At 43.3% G+C, this 26,680-nt stretch overlaps 1 protein-coding gene across 1 annotated transcript in view; it reads left to right on the plus strand.

Annotated features, from left to right (window-relative positions):
- Positions 1-26,680, plus strand: part of TANC2 (tetratricopeptide repeat, ankyrin repeat and coiled-coil containing 2) — a 163,282-nt gene that overhangs the window by 35,906 nt on the left and 100,696 nt on the right. Inside the window, exons 4-5 of the mRNA XM_054000140.1 lie at positions 8,919-8,990; positions 13,208-13,387. Coding sequence (XP_053856115.1) covers positions 8,919-8,990; positions 13,208-13,387 — 252 coding nt within the window. The remainder of the gene's footprint in view (positions 1-8,918; positions 8,991-13,207; positions 13,388-26,680) is intronic.

Here is a 26,680-nt window from a genome sequence, read left to right on the forward strand (position 1 = left end):
CTTTCCTGAAAGTTTGTTTTGCATTTATGTAATTCAGTGTTTTCCTTCTGAGGAAGGCAGTGTATCAGGAAGATGTATATGTACACAGGCATGCTGTTTGGTTTCCTAGCATTCTGATTTATTTGATCAAAAGATGTCTTGTTTATGTACCAAACTCTCTTCCCAGACAAATACAAGATGTGTGGACAATGAAGCTTCTGCTTCTCTCTTGCATTACTATTGCAGAGGGAATTTTAGCAGCCTGTATTAGAATAATATGTATTTATTTCCTTCTGTTTCACAAATATCAGACAAGATTTTCACACGTGTGACTATCACCAGCTCTAAGGACATGTGCAGAGCCAGAAGGTCCCCCCTGATTCTCCTTTCCTCCAGGCTGAGCCCCTTTCCCAGCTCCATTCCCTTCCCTGGGCATGATCTTTCTTGTAGTGAGGGCCCCAGAACGCAGGACACGGGACTCACATTTCGGATGCAAGGGGGATTTTGTGGTGTGACTCCCATTTACTGACAGATTTGTGATGAAATATTGAAGCCAGTAGAGGGAGCAGGAGTTTTCCATCAAATCCCTGAAATTCCTGTGCCGATGTGCAAAGGAGATGAAGTTACATCTTCCCACATCAAATGACCTTGTCTTCCCTTATTCAATATAAAAAAGGTATTCTCATACACAATTCAAAGAGAATATACACACTACCTGCAAAAGGAAATAATATCAATTTGAGGGATTTCTTCAGCCACACTCTTGGGAAAGTGGAATGTCCTTTCCAGAATGTCTGAGGAAACCTTAAGGATTTGTATATCTGTAACAGTTTAAAAATCCAGTCAAATCTTTTAAGAAAATAATGTGTATTTCAGTGAATTCAACCTTTTCATCTGGAAAATGAGTAAGAAATCACTGAGATGTCTTATAACCCGGGGGTTTTCTGCTGGAAGAGGCCTGACCCCAGGAACAAACTTGGATTCCTTCCCTTAAAGCAGGATTTAAACAAAATCTGTAATCTGATCTACTAAAATGGATTTTTGGATTTTATACAAGCAACCTACAAGTAATGCTTCTCACAATTCTAGAAGCTTACTAAGTATTAAATGTTTCTAAATAAATAAATGGTTTTAAAAATATTCAGCACATACATGTTGATTTTGCCTTTTTACCTCAGTGTGTTGAATATATGTTTTCTTGTCATCAGAACTTGACCTGTTACAAAAATAAGCAACGTCTTCATGTGCAGGAAAGAGAGCTAAAATGGAGAAAAGTCTAAGCTAAATACAGCATCAGAGATTCCCAGAGTGGTTTGGGTGGGAAGGGACCTTGAAGTTCATCCAGTGCCAGCCCTGCCATGGCAGGGACACCTCCCACTGTCCCAGGTGCTCCAAGCCCTGTCCAGCCTGGCCTTGGGCACTGCCAGGGATCCAGGGGCACTGCCAGGGATCCAGGGGCACTGCCAGGGATCCAGGGATCCAGGGGCACTGCCAGGGATCCAGGGGCACTGCCAGGGATCCAGGGGCACTGCCAGGGATCCAGGGGCACTGCCAGGGATCCAGGGATCCAAGGGCACTGCCAGGGATCCAGGGGCACTGCCAGGGATCCAGGGGCACTGCCAGGGATCCAGGGGCACTGCCAGGGATCCAGGGATCCAGGGGCACTGCCAGGGATCCAGGGGCACTGCCAGGGATCCAGGGGTGCTCTGGGCACCTGTGCCAGGGCCTGCCCACCCTCCAGTTTCCTAAGTTCTCGCAAGGAGGAAGGGATCTCGTGGAGCAGCATGCGAGGCTGGATATTGATTCTGTGCTCCTTTTGGCTGTGAACAGTTGGGTGCTGGCTGGAGATGTAGGAGCATTCCCAGTGGAGCTGGAACAAACCCTGCTGTACTTTGTGGCTGGTACCCAGCTCCGTTTGCATCTCACTTCCCTCTGTGTAATTCCATCCCTGTTAGTCTTGACGTGCCTTTACTTAAATCTTCACCCAAGATGTGAGATTATTCAATATTTTTCCCCCAGTTCCTAAAGATAAACATTATTTGTATTCAGTGTTGCTTGTCCCTGGGAAGTGTTAGTGCAGATTCTTGCAGCTGTTTATTATATTGACAGATGTTGAATGCATATTGATCCATTTGAGGATTATATTCCAGGTATGAGTAATGTTTTTATTTTTGAGGGATTTTTACGATCAGCACTGTATATGTGAAGTGATTGCTTTTCTAAGACACATGTTCCACTTGGTTCACATAAAGCATTTCTTGGCTGCAGGAAGTACCTGTGCCAGGTGTGAGGGATGACTCTGCAATTCCATCATTAAATTCTCTTTTTGGAGTTGCAGTTGCCCTTCCTTTTTCCTTTTTTTCCTTAAGGAAGAGTAAATGTCTGTAACTTACTAATACTTTTAATGGAAAAATCATATTTTCTTTGGGAGAGGATTGACTTTTGAGCTGCACCTTTTCAGGAGTTTCTCCTCTTTAGCCTCTTCTAGTGCTCACACAAACTTCTCCTCTCAGCATGTCTGTGAGGACTAATTTTTTTAGTATCAGATATATTTTTAGATAACTCATGGATAATTTTTGCTAGAGCTTCCATCTATAACTGACCTATTTGAAGGAATTGTGGAAATTTTTGCTGCAAGATCTTTCTGAAGTGGGAGGATTTATGTTTCCTTTTATATAATTTTCTTTTTGAGGATGAGATCAGTATAGAAGCCGACCCATATTCTCTTAGTGTACAAAAGACCCTCAAAATCTAAGCAAGTTATGGACATGGTTTTATTAGAAGCTTTGATAAGGTGTCCAGACCTTGGCAGAACATACTTTTTGTCATCTAAATAGGTCTGAAAATCTTCTTTAGGTGAGTTCAGAATGTTTATCAGCCATCACTTCCCTTCTGAGACTCTGTAACTGATTTGCTGGTAGACAAAACTAAACTGTTGAACTGGACCTTTGGACCATTCTTAGAGTAAGAAATAAAGAGCATGAATTATCTCATGATTCCAACATACAGATTTAAAAAGAAGCTTTTAATTTATATATTTTTTTTGTTATGATTTCAAGTGCCACAATTTAATTTTATATTAAATATAGTCTGTTTTCTACTTATACATCGTTACGGTGGCTTTAAAATTAATGAATTAAATACACTGTATAATTTCCAAATATTATTAGCAGCACAGTTTTTTACTCCATATATTTTTGTCATGAAGTCATCTTCCCACGTTAAAAAAAAAAAAAAAGAGTGGTTGGGTTTGATTTACCTACTCAGTACAGGTGTCTCTGGATAAAAGAGTCACTTGATGTTAATGAAGTTAATGTAAACAAGGATGCTACTTTTTCTGTATGAAATAGGTGAGATAAATCATACCTCAGATGAGAAGTACCTGCTTTTTTCCAGTGACAAATAACAGCCTCTGAGATGATGAAGGCACAGATCTGTATCACTGATACCTGAACTTACTCAGGATTCATTCTGCTCCAGAATAACTCAGATGTTGGCTTATATGATTTCTGATCTCCTCTACACGCTGGAGAAAAACCTCATTTGTACTTGTGTCTGAAATTCCTGGGCAGGAATGCTGGCAATGTCTCTTGTAGGAATAGGACTTAATTTAATAAATTTATTATGACAAGGGTGTTTTCTTGCTGTGTTTTTTGTACAAGCTGCCAGCACAGTAGGACCTTAATTTCAGTTCAGGCTTCCAAGTACTGCAGCAACAAAAATAAACACAAATGTACTTGCAGAGGCAAAGAATTTTTTTTTAATCTGTGGCTCCTCTAAGAAGTCTTTTGACCTCTGACCACTGGATTGGTTTTATTGTTGTTTTTTTGGGTTTTTTTCTCTCTTTTTCTTTTTTTCTGTGGATTTTCATAACTAATAAGCAACACTGGGAGTTAACGCAGGATATCCCACAAGAAGACAATGGACCTTTACAATTTCAAGTCCATTTATCATTGAATTGCAGAGTGGTTTGGGTTGGGAAGGGACCTTAAAGCCCATCCAGTGCCACCCCCTGCCCTGGCAGGGACACCTCCCACTGTTCCAGGTGCTCCAAGCCCTGTCCAGCCTGGCCTTGGGCATTCCAGGGATCCAGGGCAGGCACAGCTGCTCTGGGCAGCCTGTTAGGAAGTGCCTGTGTTGCCATGCACTGTCCCAGCAAGTGTCCACGCTCTGCTCCTAAAAAAGAGGAAGTTTTTACCATAAAAATGTAGCAGGAGCAGGTGGAGGAAAAAAGTGCCAACTTTTGGAAGGTGCTGAGGCATTTTAGCATCACATTTGCTGGGTGATGCTTCCCTGGGTCTGTGTTAGAGCTCTCTTGATAAACCAAACAAATTCCTAATTCCTGCTCTGCCCAAATGACTTTCCTCAAAGACAGAGGAACTTGGACGATAAATGGATGGACTTAAGTATGTTTTATGAATTGCCAAAGCCTCTTAAACCGAGTTGCTATTTTATAGCAACAACAACAACAATAATAATAACAGGATTAATACAATATTTAATAGAATTAATAGGATATATAATAGAATTTATAATTTAATTAATAATAGCATAATAAGAATATGTAATGGTGCTGCATATTGTTTTCTGAGGCCGAAAAATACCCACAAACTAAATGATCAGGAAGGACTTTTGATTAAAATAATTGTTTTCAGTACCAGACTGGGCTCCCTCTTCTCTCCTGCTCCGGCTGGGAAACACTTTGCCCCTTTCCAGGCACATCTCACCCTGGGAGAGCAGCAGGCAGATCATGTGGCACGTGTCATTTCTTACCAGGCTGGAATCCATCGGGAATGCTGAGAGCAGGATTTGCAGCTCCCTCTCCTACGCCGGCATCGCTGCGGCGGTTCCAGGGTCAGACTCGGCACTGGCTCCTGCAGCAGCTGTGCCGGCAGCTCCAGGATCCTCCCGGTGGGCTCTAGCCCCTGGAGCTGTCTGATTTATTTATTTCACGGCTTTTCCCCCTGTATCTTTGTTTTGGGAGCACAATGGCAGCTGGGAGCCACATCTCCAGACGCTGTGCCATGCGTACAGGGATGCTTCTGCAGGGATGCTGGGCTGGGCTGGAATCGGATCCGTCCCTAACAGCTTGACTGGCTTTGTGTGAGTCTTCCACCTTTTCCAGATACAATTTTGATATGATAGGGATTTAAACTATTGATTTATCGGCTCTTACAGTGGAGTGTGCTCTGCTGGTTGCTGTGAGAGCAGCAGCACATCCAATGCAGTCGGTTCCTGCCGCAGATTCCCCAGCATGCGTGGAGCAGCCTCACCCACCCTTGGATTCTTCTGCCTTAAAAATTGCTTTGTCAGATCAGAGATCTTGGGAAACGTTTAGTCATAGTGTGAGTTTTAAAGGCCTTTTAATTAAATAGGAAACCAGAAATATTGGGCTGCTAGCACTTGATTTTGTGTGAAACTTGTTGTGTTTGCCTTTAACGAGAATGCCTGGCAGGAGGTGCTGACAGAGCTGATGCCAGAGGTGCTGTGGGATTTACTGACATCAGATGTGCTGGTGCAGATGCTGGTGCAGATCTGGCTCCTGTTTGCAGCCCCCTCATACTAATTGTGGTGCTCTGTGCAGGGGATTTTTTAGGAATGCTGAAATCTTGAGATTTTCTTTCTCTGTCAGAGCAGTCAGTTCAAATAATCCAGTTGTGTCTATTGGGGAGGATTTGTTGTGTCATTGGTTTTAATGGAGAACTGGTGGAATGGAGATGGGGGAGAAGAGGAAGCAGGAGGGTTTCTCATACCTGGCTATAGCAGGAGAGGCTACTCTGCTGATCCTGTGACTAATCATGATCTTTGAGATCCCTTCATCTCCTTGTAACTGAGAGAAAGAGTTAATAGCCATGACTGCTTACTCTGTTCTTGACTCAGAATCAGGCACTCAGAAGCCTTGTCGGGTTTCTGACGTGTGTCCAGCATCCCAGGTGGACAGATGCTGGACACTGAGGAGACAGCAGCTTCCAAAAACTAAAACACTGTGTAAGAGTTCATGGATTTTCTTAACAGTGAGATTTTTTTAAAGGGTCACAAAAGTTTTTCTCCCTTTCATAGTGAGATGCAAGAGAATATGAACTGCTGAGTCAATATTTACAATATTATGCACTTCCCTCATGGCATTTGATTGTTTTCTCTTTTGCTTGACAACTTCTGTAAAGCTCCTGAAACAGGTTTATCTCAGTCTGTGCTGGTCTTTATTTTAAATTAACACAGATAGCTGTGTTCTCTAGCAATGATTTCACAACTGATTTACTTCTGGTGACCTATTTTAGCTGTTGCATTGAAGGATTTGTCAATAACTTTGGTGTTTCACTACCCTGGCAATCGTTACAGCAACTGAGTCAATTGAACTTCAGGAGTGATACTGTCCGAAAATGTTGTTTGAATAGTAGGTCATGTCTATAAACAGTAGCTATTGCTAAAGCAAATAGTAACAACTACCTAAATCAAGCATAAATAAAATCTCTGGGATTGTTGCTGCAATGACAGAGTCCCGATCTGCACACAGAGGTGGATGTAAATACAAGCACTTGGAAGTTCAAAAAATGTGAGAATTAATATTCCTTTAGAAACAGTAATCTCCTCTTTTCTGCATGTACAGTGAGATAACTTCATAATTAAGTGTGGGATTGTTCCCTGCTAACCTTGCTCCTCCACTGCCAGGAGCAGATTATGCTCAGCATTTTGATTTGCAGTGAAGAGAAAAATAATTAAATAGTTCAGTTATTCAGCTCTTAACTGTGGCTGTTCTTTCCATCTTTGGTTTCCACCAAGCTCCACCTTTGCTGCATCCAAATCAAATGCAGCAGCAGTTGTATGCTGACTGAAGATTTCATATTTGCTGAGTCATCTGATTTATTTTTTCCTTTCCCACACGCTAAAAATGCATTTTGGAAATTAATTTACTATGAGCTTTCTTTCCCCTTTAATATGTTGTATAACTTGCAGGGAGATCCATCCCAGACTCTTGATTCCTGTTCCTCTTCTCCAACCCAGTGGCTTTGGCAGACTGTTGTCATGTTTTGTGTCCCTCCATTGAGTGTTGGAGCATTTTGGGGAGCAGGACCCCAGATCTGCTGCCCCCAGCCCCTCCCTTGGCCATGGCTGGTTCTCAAAGCAGGGTTTGATACACCTGGGTAACTGTACAGCAGAGGAATTGTCTTTCCACGGATCTCCAAGGAGATTGATTCACAGAATCATCAGAGATCTCAGGGTTGGGTTGGAAGGGACCTTAAAGCTCAAGCCCCGTGTAGCTTGGTGTCAAACACTTGAAAGGATGATGAAACTTTCAGGGAGGGAGTTTGTCTTTTGCTGACCATCGTGTGTCTTTGGATAAATACAGGGGTTTACTCCTGATTTTGATACTGGGACTTTCTTGTCTTTTGAAATGTTTAGTCCTTACGATTATTTTGCATTTGGATTTATGTTCACAGCGCAAAAGGGTTTTTGTTTTCTCCATGACTAGAGGTTGTCTGTGGAGGCTCATAGCCAGGGGCCATTAGGGATGATGATGATGATAATGATATTGCAGTTGCAGTTGTATTTTCAGTGTGACATCCTTCTGGCACAGTGCAAAAGGGAACTGGGCAAGTGTTGTGGTCTGTGGCCTCCCTGGCACTTGGCAACTGTTGGCTTATTGGGCTGGGTGCAGCTCATTTAAAATCAGGATTCTGGGCTGCTGTAGCCAGATGACCTTCACATGCAGCTGCTGTGTCAGCAGAGAAAGATGCAAAGGTGACAGAAATGGCCTGGCTGGCATCTGTTCAAGGTGCCTGAGCATTGCTTCAGGAAAACTGAGGGCTGGGAGCATTTCACCAGGGGAAGAGGGAGCAGAAAACCTCTCCTGGCCTGGGGTGTGGTTCCTCTCTTTTTGGGGGTGGGGTAGACTTAAATTTTTAGTCCCCATTTTAGTTCTGCTCTTGTGCTGCAATTCACAACTTCCCATTAATCCAGATAGAGCTCAGATGTAGCAGGAGTTGATAAAGTTAAATTAGGCACAATAGGCCCCTCCACCAGATAACCTCTGTAGAGCTTTTCAGAGATACAAATATATCAAAATGCAATTGCTTTTAGTATCATCAAAACACATCAATGCTAAACCGGCTATTGAGTTTTTAAACAGCTGTTTAAGAATTCAGTTATTTCAAAACTGTTTTTAAAGATTTTAAAAGCTTCCCCTTCCCCTGCCATAAGGAAAGAGCCACTGAAATACAGCCTGTGTTTGAAATGCCTGGGTTTGCTTTTTCCCTGTCTGTGGAGTTGGGCTTCTTTTTGCTCTCAGCTGCCAGAGACTCCATGTACTCAAGCATCTCTATTGATGGGTGTATCTATTGTTTCTAATCTGGTCAGTTGATCAATGAAGAGCAGCCTGTAATTAATTGTATAATATTGTACACAATGTCCCACTCTGCATTTACACAGATGGATTTGGGATTTGTTAACTGTAGCTGCTCTCCTAAACAGTTTCAAGAGGATGTAATAAGAGGTTTTATTCTTCCCAGCCTTCCTGGTTTTTAGCAGACAAATAATTTTAAAGGGACACAGTTTCAAATTTCACATCTCAATTTTTTTTTTCTGGATCTCTTTATTCCAGTGCTTAATATTTTTATATTTTGATATAACAGCCCAAAGTGAAGGAACTCTTTGAAGATGCACAATTTGGTTTTTATCTCATTCAGATGTCTGTGGAATCAGTAGGAGCAAGTAAAACCTTCTTTCTGTCCCTGAGGACCCCATGGATTTCATTGCAGTGAGCTGGGGCAAAGGTGGAAGGAGCAGCAGAGTCAAGCAGCAGTTTCCCCAGTTTCAGTCTGCCACAGGGACCTTTTGTCCTGCTGTTCCTCCGAGATAGGTGATGGGATTCAAGGAAAAGTTGCATCTGCCTGACCTGTCCACTATGATGTTCTACTTGTGCTGTTTTGGTTCTCGTGCAGATGGAGGGAACGAGGAGCCACCAGACCGAAGACAGGCAAGTGTAGACTCCCGTCAGAGCCGAGCTGGGCAAGGTAAAACCTGAGCGTTGTTCTGCCTCGGGGACTCGTCTCGTTTGCTCACCTTTGATATTTCCCACATGTCGTGTTTCTCGTCAAACTGTGTGACCTGGCAGACTTTGCACCCATCGTTATTATCTGCATGGCTACCAGGGTACTGAGCTTCACAAAGCAGGCGATCTTTGGGCGGCTGAAGGAGTTTAACCTAACTCCTGGCACAGCACAGGTGCACCTGCAGGGCACCTGTCCCCTGTACTGCAGCCAGAGGGGCAGAGCCTTCTGCTGTTGGAGCTGGTGGTGCTGGAACTCTTCAGCACACACCAGCCCAAACCAGCATTCAAGTTTCTACTTGTCTTCCCCCTGATATCAAAGGGGGAGCCTGGCAGGTTCACCAGAACCAGGTTATCCTTCCCCAAGCCCTGGGATGCAATGGAGAAGGATCTGTCTGGGAGCTGAACAGCCTCACGTTACATCTTCTGCTTTGGTTTGTTTCATCCCACAGGAAGAGGACAAAAGGTCCAAGGAAGGAAGTACTAAAACCAGGCTTTATATTCTTTAAATAACAATCCAACAGACTCTTTTGTTGAGTAGCTGTCACTCAGAGTAGGTTTGGTGGTTGGTTAACACCACACAGAGTCCTGTCATGGGGATTTCTGTCCCTGACAGCAGCTGGTCTTAGATCTGTGCTGGGTTACATGTCCTTTGAAGCAGCTTTACTAAGTTTTAAGCATTTTCTCATTTGTGAGGGTTGTGAAAATGTTGTATTCTCACACAGCTTTAAGGCTGAGCAGCATTTTTTGGAAGTAAGGGCTCTAGTAGGTTCTATGTGCATTGACTTACTCTGTCTTTGGGATTGCAGCAATAATTTTCATTTCATTTAGGCTCAAGCCTGTTGTTGTCATGGTGTCCTAATGACTTATTACGGGGACATTTTCTCCAGAGAATTGTCCTTGTTTGGCAGTATTCCAGTGTTGCCTGGGTGAGATGGTTTTGAGTCATTGAAGCTGTGATCAGAATTAGGGGGATCGGAATTAGTAGTTAAAACCCTGAAGCTCAGAAGTGTCAACTGCTCTTTTCACATAGGATCTTTCAATTGCTGTATTTAAATTTATTATTTTTAATTTTATTATTTTAAAGACGAGTTAAAGTAAAATTAGGAAGGAACCAAGGAATTTACAGCTGTACATATCCCGTGGCAGGTTGCATAGAAGGAGGAGTGCTTTGACATTGAGAGTGGCTGTTCTTTCCCACTCTGAGCTCAGAGGAAGCTGTTGCTGTGTAACTGTGTGCTGGAGGCTCTGCCGTGGGTCCCTGCCATGTCCTTCTCTGTGTTTGGCTTGTGTCCAGTGGTTTCTTGTTATGGGGCAGAGCAGCTCAGATGCAGCTGCTGCTGGGATCTCTCTGAACTCATTCTATTCTCTCAAGTTCCCTTTCAACTCATCTCTTCTGGATCTCTGCTGCTGTGGGAAAGGCATGGGTTTTGGCAGAGTAAGAGGAGATCTTTTTTTTTTTGCAAATCCTTCCTCAAGAATCACCAGTCTGTACCTCTTTGGTGACGGACTGAAGGAGCTGCAGTAACCAGCAAGATGTTTCAGCATAAGAGGGAATAGAAGGGGAAAAGGTTAAAAAGCTTCCAAGTTCTCGGAGCAACAAGCTTCTGAGCTAAATATTTCTATTTGGATCAGTGGATGCAATTGTAGAGGCAGGCTTTCTGCAGCATGGAAGAAGTCTCTGCTCTGTAGAAGCATTATCTCTTAACTTTTCCCAGCTCTGTGTCCATCACTTGAGATCTGTCTGCTGATGGGCATTTTTCATGATGGTGGGTTGAGGAAGTTTATTATCCTTGGATAAAGCATCCAGTTGAAATGGGGCAGTTGTCTTCCTGCTGTCTCACCTTCCATGTTACTGTGTGATGCCCAGGTGTCTTCAAAGCTTCACTGGCAGGACAAGAGCAAACAGCCTCAAGTTGTGCCAGGGGAGGTTTAGGTTGGAGGTTTTGGTTAGGTTGGTTTAGGAAAATATTTTTCATGGAAAGAATTGTCAAGCCCTGGAACAGACTGGCCAGGGCAGTGGTGGAGTCATCATCCCTGGAAGTGTTCCAAAAATGTGTGAATGTGACGCTTAAGGACATGGTTTAGTGGTGAACATAGTGGTGATGCTGGGTTGATGGTTGGACTTGATGATCTTAGAGGTCTTTTCCAACCTGAATGATTCTGTGGTAATCTTGTAAAACTCCCAAGAAATAGTTTATTAGTTCAAATATGCACTTTGCAGTAACATTTTATTCAAATATATTATATAAGCAAACTGTTAAAGTTCGAGTTCAGCCATCAATGAGCCCTAATTCCAGGGTTTGATAAGCCCAATATTCTTTCTGGTCAAAACAAATGTCAGACTGTTTCAGGGGTTTTGCTTATGTGTTTATTTACTCTGCCTAGGAGGAGAGAGAAATTCTGGTACGTGTGAAATGAAGGTAGTACCTTGTGGATGTTTTGTGAGTTCACTGTTTTGTTGTAAAGCCTTTGAATTTTAAGAGGGAAAGCTTTGCCAACCTATAATTACTTTTATTTTTATATAACATACTGCCCTTGATTTTAAGTAGATTGATCAAAGACACTGGGAACTTACACCATAATAACCAGTAAAATGCACATAGACTTGTAAGTCTTTCCCAGACTTTAAGCTGCAGGAGATGCCCATGGTTTATGGTTCCCTAAAATTTAGCCTGAGGCAATTGAAATTATTTTTAAGAATCAAAATCATTTGGTGGCAAATCTGTTTTTTCATGCCTGGTGCCAAATGAATTTTAAAAACACATCATGGGTTGGCTTTTTGGATGCTGGTTTTGGCAGCAATGGTGGTTTGTCTTCCCTGACACTCCTGGTGAGCCTGGCTGGGCTGGCAAAGCCTGCAGAGAGCTCGTGGTAAGTGGTGAGTGATGAGCAAGCAGGGAGTGAGTTGTGTTTTGAACTGTCAGAACCTGTGTAGGTGTGAAGGGTGTTAGTGCTTATTTGGCTTTCATGTAAAGAGCATTACGAAAGTGCTGAGAGACATTCCTGATTGCTGGCACCAGGAATGGATGCACTTCAGCCACTGATGCTGCAGCCTTCTAGAACCCTTTGGGAGCTGCTCCAAGATTTTTGGCACTTATTTCAACATGGGTTTTCCTGCTGATTGTAAGCAATATGTTGGGTTGTTCACATTGTACTTTGGATATTGGGAATACAGCTCGTCCATCATCTCCTCTGAAGTACCATGCATTTGAGGCTCTTACCCTTCAGTCTTATTCCCACTCTTGCCCATCTCCCTTTCTGTCCAGGAAACATTTTCTCTTTTAAAAACACTCTCACAAGCCACTGAGAACAGCACAGCTATCCAGTGGAAATCCAGTGAGGAATGTCTTTATGGAGGGAAAACATCGGCACGCAATAAGAGCTAAAATCTGTCTTGTAACAGAGTGCCACAAGTCTGGCCATCTCACATTATTGAAAAATTAGTGAAATATTAATGATAACAGCTTGGGTTGGTTTTTGCATATGATTTATTAGTTGTCTGGGTTAGGTTGTTTACTGACAAGAGTGGACATCCAGGTGTCGTTGACCCCAAGGTTTCCATATCTGCTGCTAATAGGAGGAACCTTATGGCTTCTGACTCTTGCTGATCTGAAGCACCTTCCCTTCACTGTTCATTAATGTTGATTACAATTAGGATCGAGTCCTTTTATTGTTCTATCTTCACTTGTTCTCGTGCTATTCCGTGTATTCCATTGTGGATGTGCAGTGATGCGACCCCCACATGGGCTTTGTATGTCTCTTGGGAGAGTTGGAGCTGGTGGCTGTTTTTAGAGGCGTTTGTTCTTCATTTTATTTGGGGTTTGTAGGTTTTTTTAGGCTAAAGGTCCTCCTGTTGAAATTTAATTTAGCCGGGAGGTTTTTTATTAGAAACCATCAATCTAAAAACTGTGGTCATTCTATTGAAAACTGGTGACTGCAAGACTCTGAAAGACAAATTAAGAACATTGAAAGAAATTCTTTGTGGTTCTGCTGTTCATCATATAGAGAAGGGTACTGAGATTCTCTTTAAAGTTTCTTCAAGGGATGTGTCACGAGTGTGCAAAGGGAACAAGCAGCTGGCAGGTCAGCTCTGCACAGGGCTCCCTTTTGGAATGATGGAAGCAGGATTTTTTCCCTTGCATTCTAACCGATTCATTTGTATTTTGCCCTCCCCATTAGGCACCTCCACAGAGAACGACTGTGCTTTTGAACCCGACTACGCTATTCCGCCACTCCCAGTGACCGAAGGTATGCAGCACATTCGGATAATGGAGGGCATGTCCCGCTCCCTTCCATCCTCCCCCTTACTCACACATCAGTCTATCAGTGTTCGGCTCCAACCTGTGAAGAAGTTAACTGGTAAGGACTTAAATAAAGTTCACTGGGGCTTTTAAGGTCCGTTGGTGCAAAAATCTGTAAGAGAAAGCTTTGAATGGTTTCTGTATGGAAGTCGTTCCCTTGTTTGTTACAGCATCTGCTTCAGTCAAACCTGGGGATGGATTGGATTTTTGTGTTGACAGAGAAATCTTTCTTTGCTAAAAAAAGGTCTCTCTGGTTTACAAATATTCTCTCATTTTTGAGAAATTTCTAGCAGAGTGTGTTTCAGTTCCACTTTGTGTTGCTGTTATTCACAGTGGAATCATTACAGTGATTTTAAAGAAGTTGATGCTTAAATTTTGAATGTCAAGAGAACATCAGAGAAATTATGAACTTCTATAGCAAAGTGATTCTGGTTTTGGTCCATGCATATTTTTAGATACTGCTTTGTTTATCTAACCTGTCAGGACTGTGGTATGAATACCTAGAGGTGATGCAGTAGTGTGATTTTCAAAAGCACTTGGAGTCCAACATCCGTATAAAAGCCTGAAAAAAAGTACTTCTACTGGTAACAGTTTTTGAGAAACTCGCTTTTTGCCTGAACTCTGACCCCCTCTGTGCCCAGCTTTATGGTCAGCCAGGGTCCTGTGCTTGTGCTGAGGGAAATCCCCAAAAAGAGTTTCTATGGAATATAATCTGATCTATGTGTACAAAAGGGAGCTTTGATGCACTTGGTGCCCTTTGTTTCCTCTGCCCTCTGGTGAAAGGAGAACTTGGAAAGAATAGGGGAGAGAGATTCTGTTCCTGTCATAATTCCGTGTCTGCAGAGCAGTTGGTGAGAGGATGGGACCCTCACCCTTATGGTACATAAAAATATTTATATTTTAATTTTTTTAATAAAAATTTTTGTCCTAGAACCATTTACTAGATACTCACAGCAGTCTTCCAGTATCTGAAGCAGCCTACAGCCAAAGAGGGACTTTGTGTTGGGAACTGGAGCAACAGGACAAGGGGGAATGGGTTCAGACTGCAAGAGAGGAGATTTAGATTGGATATGTGGAAGGAATTCCTGGCTGTGAGGATGGTAAGGCCCTGGCACAGATTGCCCAGAGCAGCTGTGGCTGCCCCTGGATCCCTGGAAGTGTCCAAGGCCAGGCTGGATGGGGCTTGGAACACCCTGGGACAGTGGAAGATGCCCCTGCCCATGGCAGGGTGTGGGCTTCAATGTCCTTTCCAACCCAAACCATTCCATAATTCTATGATAATTTAATCTTTAAAAGTTCTTGATCTGATTCTAACCAAGGCAGCTTTTCATCCACAGAAAAGTTAAAATGTCCATTTTTGGTAAAAAAACCTCAGGAAGACATTCCACAGATTGAGAGTTTTCTACCCAGAGGAACTAAGGTCTCTCACTCACATCTTGGTATCTGGGTTTGCTGGGTATGAAGCCTTGGCTGGGTTCTGAGGGTGATAAATATTCCATGTGGGTGCAATTTCCACTCTGCTGAATAGTCTGGTGATTAAGAAAAACTAAGATCACTGTCACTCTAAAGAGTGAAGTAATAGCATAAGTAATCAGTTCTCTCCCTCCTGCCTGTGTCACCTCTTGTTTAGCACTGACTGAAAACTTACTTAAATCAGCACATTCAACCTCAGTTTGTGTTATTTCAGTTTTTTGTTTTTTTTTTTGTAATAGTGGCTTTATTAACAAAAATAATGCAAAAAAAGTGTAATAAAGGCAAAGAAAACTCCCCACCCTCCCAGCCCAGGTTAAGTAATGGGAGACACCATTTTGGTTTGTGTCTGCAATAAAATTAGCACTTAAAAGTTACCGTGCTTGCTGCACAAAGAGCAACTGCTGTTGAAACAATGGGCATAAATATTCTACTGTACATCAAGGGTGTGTTATTGCTGACTCAAAGCCATAGCTGTGAAGAAAATAATGCAGGTGCCCTGTATACCTGCTTTGAGGACAGCAGTGCTTTCCAGGAGGGTGCTTAGGGATAAATGTATGGAAGTGCTTTTGGGAATTGGTGCCAAAAATACATACATTAGGTTAATAAAGGAGATACTGGGCTGAAAGACTCAGCTCATGATGTTTTATTCCACTCCTGTGGAACCCACCATGTGCAGAGGGTTTGCACAAAGCCCTATGCTGCATCCCACTCCTCCTCCTCCTCCTCAGGAAGGAGTGTTCATTTACATATTGTACATTTATATGCGCAGGGATAATTTTATTCATCGCCATACTTGGCTATTGCTATTTTTTCTATTGAATGACAGATTGCAAGCATTGGGATTCTCTTAGAAAGAGCATGTGCATGAGTGCCTGTGCAGAGAGTGAGGAGGGGAGAATATTAGCAAGAAATTTAGGAAGGAAATCGTGTTTTTCTAACAAAAACCTGGCCTGGATCTTTTGGTTTGGATTCTTGGAGGCCTGATCCTGCTGTATCCAGTGGGAATTAACTGCTTCAGTGTCTTCAAAGACATGGGCCTGGGGAACTGGTTTTATTGCAGATCCTCTCTTTGAGAGCATTCTTCCCTTGGGTCTGGGGAATGTGGGAACTTCCCCTAAGAATAAAATTCATACAAATCAATAGGAATATTCTTGTAAATCAGTGGGTTCAGGCAGTTAATAGCAGCCTCTTTCCTAAAGATGTGTATTTTTTCACTAGATCCTTCAGAGATATGATGAGAGCAGGGCTGAGCAGGATGGAGACTTGATCTTCCCAGTAAGGACCCACCACTGTGGCTCTCAACACCCTCCAGGTCCATCTGGGATGGGGACCTCAACACACAACATTTTCTGTGCCACCATCACACGTCATTTGTAGTGCTGGGCTCTTGTCTTCCCCCCATCCCTCATGGGATACCCTTGCATTTCTTGGGAGTAGCCACAAGGAGTGTCACATCTCCCTTCTCTATATCTTCAGCAAATGGTTCAGTATTCTTTGATGTTAACTGTAACTGTGGGACTAAAAAGCTCAGATCTCTCTACTTGAAAACTTTATTGTTTCTTGTTCAGGGATGATAAACCCAGATTAATGATTGCAGCCCCCAGGACCACACGTTCTCTCCAAATTGTTGTACCAGCTCAGCTGGGTGGGAGCGTGAGAGATGATGAGGCACAGCTTCAGGGGTGGGAGTGCTGGGGGGAAGCTGTCAGTGCTGGCACATGTGGGAAGTGGTGAAGTCACTACTCCTGGAAGCACTCAACAAATGTGTGGCCCTGGCACTTGATTACAAGCTTTAGTGTGGAATGTGATGGTGTTGCAATGGTTGGATCTGATAATCTTCAAGGTCTTTTCCAACCATAACAATGTGTGGCGAGGCCCTGGCACAGGCTGCCCAGAGAAGCTGTGGATCCCTGAAAGTGTCCAAGGCCAGGCTGGACAAGGCTTGGAGCAACCTGGGACAGTGGAAAGTGTCCCTGCCCATGGGCACAGCAGTGGCAACTGGATGATTTTTAATGTCCCTTCCAGCTCAGGCCATTGTGGGATTCTGTGTTTAAAAGTAAAATGAATCATCAATGGGAAGGATTTCTGACAAAGTTTCAGTTGCTGAGCCCAGCTCCAGCTCTGCAGTGTTGTGGCTGTGCTGGGTGTGACAGTGGCCATTCTCTCCCTCACTGTGTAGTGTTTGTTTGAGCACATGCACGAAGTGAAAAACAGCTGATGATGGTTCTAGTGAATAATGTGTTTTTCCCAGTTGCACATGGAATACAAACCTTGGCCTTGCTCACAGCTTGTGATGCCAGGTGTGTGTGAGCTGGCTTTCCCTGCTCTGCCATACCTGAAGACGCTTTAGGGGCTCTGCCAGCCTCCCTTGCCCAACAGTGCCTGGGTTATGGGTTAATTTGGGAATGTTCTCCTGTCTCTGGGAGGCCTGGCAGGATCTGTGTTGGTGTCAGTGCCACTCAGGCACTCAGCCACCTGATGGTGCTGCAGTTTGGCTCATCTGAGCCTCGCTCTGTAAGGACAGAGCTCCTCACCTGTGTGGGGCTGCCCCTACCAGTGGGTACTCTGTTCTCACAGATGTTAGTCTGGCTCCTTATTAGTGTCCAGCCATTTCCCTTAATTAATAATTTCAGTTATTCAAATTCCAGTTATGTACACACACTGCAGAATCATGTTGTTTTGGTGCAACTCTCCCGATGCAAACGTGTCTGGGCTGGATGCGATCCTGTCGGAAATTTGTGCCGACTGCTTCAATGTGAGCAATGGACCCTGTCCCCAACCAAGGGGGTGCTGCAGCTTTAAAGTATCCTAGGGCTTGGAGCCTTTTAGTATAAATTGTTCCCAGAATCCATGTCACAACTCCTTATATGGTGCTGCTTTTTTTTTCTTTTCCTCTTAGTTGCCATGACAACAGCAGCACTGCGCCATTCATCAGCTCTGGTCCTGGGCTGCATCACCAGCCCCTCAGCTTACTCCGAAATGTTCGGGAGAGCATCCATGAGTCAGTCACTCTGGTCTCCTGATCCATTATTTCCCCGTTCTTTCAGCAGTTTGCTCTAGGAAAAGAGCAAAATAAGCTGCACCAGAGAAAGAAACTGTAAAAATCCTTCCTTTTCCCCCCAGGGGAGGCGTAGAGGCTGCATTTGCTGCAGCGTTCTGGTAGGAATTAAAGCAGCTCTGTAAGACTTGACGAAGAGGGAAGGCTGTGTGTCCATGAGCTTCTCTGGAATCCTGCTGGAGCTCGCTTCCTGGCACCCAGGGGATGTGCAGGTGATGCTCGTAGGAGCAGCGAGCACCGCGGGGAGACGGCGCTTGTGATTTTGGGAGCAGAGCTTGACATCAGCAGCGGGAGGTGTCACCTGTAACATCACCCTGACGTGGGGAGCAGCAGGATGGAGCCAGCGCTAGGGAGAGGGAGGGATCAGAGGAGGATTTGTGCCAGAGTGCTCTCCAGGCAGCGGTACCCCTGAATTCCCAGCCTGGCTGACTGCGCTGCCGGGCTGCACGCGCAGGGGATGGGGAGAGCCAGCAAAGCCCTGTGAGTATTTGGACAATTTGTCGTGCACGGTTCTTTGATTGGGATTGTGTTGGGCATTCCTCAGCCTCCTCTAACTGCAGAAAACCAGCGTACAGTAAGGGATTGTGGGGCTCCTAGTTGGTAAGGAAGCCATTACTAGGAGGGAGTTAGTGTCGGATACGGTGATGCTGCTGGTGGCTATCTGTCTTTAGTGGGTGCAATCGTTTTACATAATCTGAGTTTGTCACCTCCTTGCTCAGATGTGCAGAATTTCTCATACAAAACATCAAATGAATGGGCAATGAAAAGATTTTATTTCTGAGCATTGCTGAAATAGAACTGCTGAGGAGTGACTTGAAAATGATAGACAGCAAGTCGTTTGTTTTCAAAATGTTAGAACAATGGGATTGAGATAATGTTTTCCTTTTGTGTTCTGAAATGACCACAAATTCAATTTGAGTGGATTTTGTGCTGAGGGAAAGAAATATTTGCTTTTCACTGAAAGAGTGAGTTTCTAGAAATAAAAGTAAATAAACAATCATTACCAAGGTAGAATTTGAGGAAAAGCTGTTGAAGTGCCTGATGCTCATGTTGAAGCTAATTTTTGAAGGGTATTGTGCTTAAAATTGTTGGTGTCAGGAGAGACTTCGCTCTTTTTAAAGTATTTTTATACCACAGTGTTTGCAGTAGGCTGACATTTCTTTTCATTGAATTCTCTGTCATGCTGTCAGCATGACACTGATCTGAAATTCCTGTTCCTGTGTAGGAGTGGAGGTTGGGTGGGAGGCCCACCCCGTGTCTCAGAATGCACAGCAGTGCCAAGGACTCAGTTACCTGGAAAGTGCCATTAGATTTCAGTGATTCCAGGTGTATAATGTATTTTTCCTGTGCATAATTAATTTATCATCAAAGTTTCCCTGATCCCTTGCAATCTCTGTGTGCCTAGAGGTTTTATGAGTAGAAAACTTGTGTTTTGTCAGAATGACTGAATTGTCCCTTTTTAAAAAAAACTACCTAAAATACACACAACTTTTCATTGAGGTTTGGCCATCTGGATTTTTGGTCCTGTTTTATGCTCTTCATGTGGCAAATCCTGATGATGTCTCAGGAAGAATTTCTTCATGGGAAGGGTGGTCAGGCACTGGAAGGGGCTGCTCAGGGTGGTTATGGAGTCCCCATCCCTGGAGGTGTCCGAGGAATAACTGGATGTGGCACTCAGTGCTCTGGGCTGGTGACAAGATGAGGATCAGGCAGGTTGGACTCGATGATCTTGGAGGTTTTTCCCAACCTCAGTGATTCTGGGATTCTGTCTCCAGCAATGAAACCTGCTGGAGAAGGAGGATCTTTGTTCAGTTACAATAACATATGCTGAGTGTATTTTTCCTGGTGTGTCAGTTCTTACTATCCATTTTTGGGATTCTTCATCCATTATTTTGGGACTTGTGATTTGTTTTGACAGGCACATACTCAAATGGAAACCATTTGGGCTTGCAGAGATGAAACAGGTGGGTGAATGTGTCACTGCATACTCACAGATGGACTTTTATCTCTATTAAACCAATGCAATTCTTTGTGTGAAATGAGAAAATTTCTGATTTAAATTTTTTGGAGCTCCAAAACTGTCCCTGAAATGTATGCAGATAAGTAGTGTGTCTGTTTGTAATTTTTGGAATGAAACCAAATCCTATGTTGAAGGGTTTTTGTTTGTTGGAGACCTGTCAAACTCATGATATTTCTGCATTAATTTCAGGATAGTTTGTATGTAACCTTTATTTTCTTAAATAAAGGGAAGGAAAAAACTGGCTTTTGAAAGACACTTACCAGTTCTAGCATGGATTTTCCTCAGTGCTGTTTTCAAGACAAACCCTATCTGTCTTATTTTGACACCCAACTGTCTTTCATATTGACAGAGCAGAAATTGCAATAGAGATATGCAGAAAAGCCTGTGTTTTTCCCTTGGTGCTGCTGTGAGGTTGTTGCAGAACCTTTAGAATTTGCTCTTCCCAAGGGTATTTTTATTTGCATCGAGGCTGTTGGACTGCTCAGCCTTGCAGAGGATGTGGTAAACATGTCATCACAGCACTGGAGCTGAGAAAGGGTGGTAATAGCTCTGCATTTCAGATACTTGTGTGGATGCTTAAACAGAGGGAGAACCCCAAAAGTTTCTCTACTGTCGATAGTGTTTAAAAGGCAAAAAAATTGCCTTGAGACTCCATGGGTTTTCAGACGCTCGGAGAGAGAAATTGTCCTTATTTCACACTGGAGCTGCACAAAATGGAGCATCTGTCACGATTACACTTCTGGTGTGTGAGAATTTTTAATTTTTAGACATAGCTAAGAGGTTTCTATAGCAAGAGGAGGTGGTGTAGAAAGCCTCCTGTGGAGTTAAATCAGGCCATCGCTCTTCCCTTGGCTGCATCTTTCCTCCTACTCCTGGAACGTGCCTTCGGAGGTATCCTGTGCACTTGAGAGCAGAAAGCCATTCACAGCACACACCCGTGTGCAGTAAGCCCTTGCATTCTTCTAGGCTACTTGTTTCCTAAGGAAAAGGCCTCATCTCCAGCTGGGCATGTTCTTTGGTCCTCTCCTACTTCTGTCACAACAGGACAACCTGTTCTGGAAACTTCTTCCTGTGTGAAGAAGGAATGACAACACAGAGGTGTTGGGTTGAGTCACTTGCCCAAAGATTGAGCATTACTTTTGCAGAAGTTAATTTCTGATCTGATTTGTACCTGGCTGGCTCTAACCACGTGGGAAACCTTGATCAGGTTCAATTAAACTCATGGTCTTATCACCAAGTTTGGGATGATGCCACGCATGAGATGTCCCAGCACAACATGAACAGGGTCCTGCTGGGGTCATTGCAGTGTCACATGCCAGGTTTTCATCACAGATCCCCTGACTGAAGCTCAAAGCATACAGGAGGTTGAGGATTGAGCTGGATGTCTGGCCCTGGACCATTGCTTTGGCACTTCTCTTTCCTTGCTCTGGTGGTGATTTTCCTGGAGTAGCTGTTGATGCCGAGTAATTCCTAGATAGCTTGGAGCTAGATAAATTTCCTAGATTGCTAGATAGAGGAGCTGCAAGAAGGATGGAGAAGGAGTTTTTACCAGGGCTTGTGGTGGCAGAATAAGGGGGAATGGCTTTAAACTGGCAGAGGGTAGGTTTAGATTGGATATTAGGAAGAAATCCTTCCCTGCAGTGGTGATCAGGCCCTGGCACAGGTTGCCCAGAGCAGCTGTGGCTGCCTCATCCCTGACAATGTCCAAGGCCAGGTTGGACAGGGCTTGGAGCAACCTGGGATAGTGGAAGATGTCCCTGCCCCTTTGGTTGCAGTGGAAGGCTTAAACTTGAAATTTCTGAAAGCATTTCCTCTGCAGAGATGAAGGCAGGATTAGCACAATACAGGTTTTATCCCTGTTACGTGTTTCTTTTTATCTTCTCAGCCATGGAAGTGAGTAGGTGTAAGTGAGAAAGTGGTTTTTAGAAGGGAAGTCACCAGATGGGTGCGTTTCTGTCCATAAATGGTCCTGGCCCTGTTGCATGCCATGGCTGTTGCCCTTTCAGCTTGGAACTGTGGGTCCTGCAAGTGCTGCCTTCCCATTATTTACACTTCAATGTCCCCTGGTCCTGGGACATTGGTGGTGTCACAGGATTTGCGTGCACCAAAGCCTCAGAGAAGTTTTGGGTCTTAAATCCACTCACGATGAGGAGCATGGCACTCCTGTGTCAGTGACAGTCTGCTTCAACCATCTGTGTTCACACAAATAATCACATGGTTATTCATATTTCAGTTAAATCCTTGAGGCATGCCACGTGGCCTTGGAGCATTGTTCCTGCTCCTCTGTGGAAGGAAGGGATGATGAGCAGTCATCACTCCTCAAAACAGAAAGTTCTAACAGCTCCTTTAATTTTGCAAGGAAATGAAGAATTGGAAAAGCAAATAAATTACTGAAAACTACAGATGGCTGAATTAACAATTTTCTTAGGTAAAACCCACCTTGTAAATGCAGCATAATGCAGTTTTTCAAGTGTTAACAAACAAGTTCAGCTCATTCAGGCTTGTGCCTTGCCAGATAAGCCGCTTCATTTTAAGGATAGAATATTCTGTGAAGGTGCTACCATCTGAGCAATAGGGATCCTAAATCCAGTTTCATATGAATGGAACAGTTTTGCATATGTGTCAATGTAATTACAGCTCTGGTGGTATCAACTAACCCAACTAAATCAGTTTTAGCATTGCAAAATTTGAATGTCTTGCACAGAAATAAAATTACCTTAGCTGTTCTTAATCTCTTGCCTTTATTTTAAAATGCTGTTATCAAGGAGTGAATTTATATTGGCTTGTAGCTGTGTAGTCCTGGTCATAAACAGTGCTTTATAGAGTGAACAGGATCCAGGCTCTCACATGCTCTAACTTGGGATTACTTGGGCTGTGAATGGTCAGATAGATATTTTACAGTTTGCTCTTCTCTCTTTTATGGTTACAATATCTTGGTTTGATCTTAAGGATATGGTGGCAGAATGAATGAGATTTTGTTTACGTGCAGCTTAGGCTTACTGCTGGCCTTTGCCCTGCCACTCCTGTTCCAGTTTCATTTGCTGGTATAATTTGATCATTCTTGGCTCCTTGTAAAATACTTCAGCAGCACTCTTGCAGTGCTGTCTAGAGTGCCTTTGTTGTTCTTTTTCAGTTCCTTTCCAAACCCCTCGTGCAGGTTTTAATTGTTTACTGCTCTAATTACAGAGAATTACAGTGGCTAGCCAGTGTGTGGGTGCAGGCACTGCAAAGACAGGATGGCAGAGCTTTGTCTGGGATGGCAGCAAAGGGAGAGCAGGTCCTGAGAGCAAACTGGGCTGAGCATGAGGAGCAGGAGGTGGCCAAGGGTGCTGAATTACTTCTCTGCTGGATAACTGCTCATGTGTAACTCTTTTAACACCAGGCAGCTGACAGGTGGTGGTTGTGGCATCAAGAGCTAAAAAGGGCTTGGAGGGAGCTCTGGGAAGCTGCAGTCCCATTGGCCTGGTGTGTATGTGGAGCATGGTAATAGAAGGAGGGCTGAAGGGCAGAGTTAATCACACGGTCACGGAATGGTTTGGGTTGGAAAGGACCTAAACAGCAATCCAGCTCCCCCCCCTGCCATGGGCAGGGATACCTTCCTGCCTGCACTTCTCAGTGTACAAAATGGAGCTCTCTAAATGGCCTTTACAGTACAGCCAGGTCCTTTTTTGGACATTTTCCCTCATTTTTAGTGCCAGTGCAATATCTGAGTCACTGAACTCCAGGATAGTAGGAGATTGAATGGGAATAATGCAATTCAGCACTTGTGTTTTGTAGTATTCTCCTCTCACCTGTTTTAAATTTAACATTTAATGAAATAAAACTGTTGGGGAAAGGGATATGAGGGGTTGAGGAATTATTTCCCCTCCAGCTCTGCCCTGTTTCTGTCTTTTGGGAGGATTTTGGGGTATTCGAGCAGATCTTACGTAGGCTTAAAATACTGATGACGTGGTTTCATCCCATAGTCCCAGCTCTCCAGTCACTCTATTTATTTTTTTTTTAGTGCAAACAAAGTCTGAAACTTGAAAACTGCCTGCAACAGAAATTTATTGCTTGTTTTCATGACAAGATGACTTAGAAAGCTGGAGCAAGTGGTGCTGCCTTCCCTTCTCTGCTTTCATCTCCCTCGTCTCATGCATCTGTGACCTTGAATCACAGATGAGGAATTTCTGCTAAAAAAGGCAATTTTTTTAGCAGAAAGCCTGCTAAGAGGCTTCAGAAGATGCTGAAAAGAAGAATTTTCAATGGGAAATGACATGGAGACATGTACAGTGTGCCACAGCTCCAAGGAGTCAACATGACTCGATAAGTTTGGATGGGAAGAGGAATGTCCCATCTCCTCCCCCTGCCATGTCTGTATCTTAATTAAATCACTTCTTTCTCCTCAAAGCTATCCCCTACATGCACAAAGACTTGTTGGCAGCCCACTTTGGAAAAAAGCCTTATCTAGGGGGAAAGTGAGGGTGTATTTTTTCTTTCTGGGATCAAGAATAGGAGCAACCATCGTGCTGAGTATTCCAGGGAGCATCTGCTCGGGAGGTTGGCACTGGGATGCTCCAAAACAAAACCCTTTGGGCTGAGCTGAGCTGGGATAGGGGAATTTGCTGGCTGGTGTCTCCAGCAGTGGTAAGTTTGATGTAAAAATCACTGTTCCATTTCTCTGAGTGACAGAAAATGGTTTATAATAATAAGCAAAATGGAAATGGAGCTGAATTCCTTTTGGAAGCACAGAGTACAGCCAGGTTAGTATTCTAGGAGGAATACTTTTCTCTCTGAATATATAAATGTATTGTAAGCATCATTGTATTGCCATTATTGAACACTTCAGGCAGAAATCTGTCTTATTTTATTCTACATATATTTAAAATTCATATAAGGCTTTTCAAAAGTGGGTGATTTTGTCCCTTGAACATTGATTAGGGATGTCTATTCAGACAGAAGACCATTTTGATCAATTATTTGGGTGGGTTTGTAATAATTTTGGTAAGATAAGTAATAATTTGATTTAATTATACATTTTCAGAAAAGTCACTCCTTTTTGAGGTCACTGAACGTATTCTTGCTGATATTTTCTGTGCCTTGTTCATCTGGAGAGAGGCAGAGAGGAGGAAAGAATATTCCAAGAGGTTTCTGTGGTCCCAGGGGATTGCAAAATCCACTGCTTTGGAGAAGGTTATTCCCCATTTTTCCAAAGGAAAAATAAATTTCAGGGGCAGTAATAGGCAAAACCTTCGTGTTACAGACATCAGACAGTTAAAAGAAGAACTTCTAATTAATGTAGTTGCTTTTTTGAGCTCTCCTTTCCCATTGCTGTCCTGCCATCACCACCAGCTTGCTGAACTCTCTTCCTGCTTTTATGTGTTCTTTTCCTCTTTCCACCTATGTTTCCTTCCATTTTCTTGTTTCAGAGCCTTATCTCCTAAACTAAACATGTTTTCTGAAAGTTTTAGAACAAGTATGATGTTTCCAGACAGCACATTGTTCTCACCACTTTTCTCTGCTGCCCTGCCCTCACTGCTGTGATAATGTAGGATGAGAGGAGAGAGGCTGGGGAATGTAATTTAAAAAGCTTTTATAGTCTCAAATAATAGAAGAGGAAAAAACTGTTACACAATGGATTCTATAAAATAATGCTGGATTATGTAAAGAGGATGTTAACCTTCATTGTATGTATTGTCACTGGTTTAATTTTAATTTTTAAAAAAATATATATATACCTAAAAATCCTTATTACACATGGCTGGTGTATTATTTCATCTGCTTTCCCAGAGAAGCTGTGGCTGCCCCATCCCTGGAAATGTTCATGGCTGGGTTGGATGGAGCTTGGAGCAAGCTGGTCTAGTGGGAGATGTCCCTGCCCATGGCAGGGAGTGGGACTGGATCATTTTTTTAAGGTTTTTTCTAACAAAAGCCATTCTAGGGTTCCAGCATTAGTGCCACAGCAAAAATAATCACATGTTCCATAATTTCCTCTTTCTGGCTCTTACCTCAGCCAAATAAAGGGTCCTTTGGGCCAGAGGAAGGAGCAAAGCTGCATCACCCGTGTGCTGGGCTTCGTGCAGCTGTGCTGAATGTGACAGTTATTTGTTCCAGGAGCTCTGTGGATCAATAACTCTGCAGCACTAAAAACATTTTCGTTTGAGGGAGACTTCAATAAAGTCAGCTCTGCACAGCACTGCAGAGCTGCTGAGGTGCTTCCAAACAGGAGCCAGGATCTGGCATGAGTGAAAGATGGGAAGGGAGGATGCACTGGGCACCCACCTTTCCTCTTTAAGTCTAAGCTTCCAAAGTTTGCTCTTCAAATCATGACTCTGGCTTTTCCCAAACATAGCACAGCTTGGGCAGGATTTTGTAAACCTTAGTGATTTTGAGGATTTGATTCAAATATCAAATTTATGTTACAAAAGAGGCTGTGGGAGTTATGAAGGCTGTGGCTTTCCCATTCCTGGAAGTGTTAAAAGCAGGGTTGGATAAAGCTTGAGCAACGTGGTCTAGTAGGAGATGTCCCTTCCCCTCCAGGGGGGATTTCAACTAGGTGAACTTTAGGGTCCATTCCAACCCCTTAAAATTCTGTGATAAAATTGTGCTTACAGTAGTTTAAAACACAGTATTAATGTGCAAAATTCAACTCTTCCTCAGCTGGATTAGTAACAAGAGATGAGTAAACATCCAATGGCAGGGGGCTGGAACCAGGTGATCTTCAAGATTCCTTCCAATCCAAACCAGTTTGTGATTCTGTGAAATGTACTCATCATTTTTTGGCATGTTTTCACCTCATCAACCCGTGATAAACAAAATAT

Source organism: Vidua macroura, chromosome 27 (genome assembly GCF_024509145.1).
Source record: "Vidua macroura isolate BioBank_ID:100142 chromosome 27, ASM2450914v1, whole genome shotgun sequence".
Taxonomy (NCBI): domain Eukaryota; kingdom Metazoa; phylum Chordata; class Aves; order Passeriformes; family Viduidae; genus Vidua; species Vidua macroura.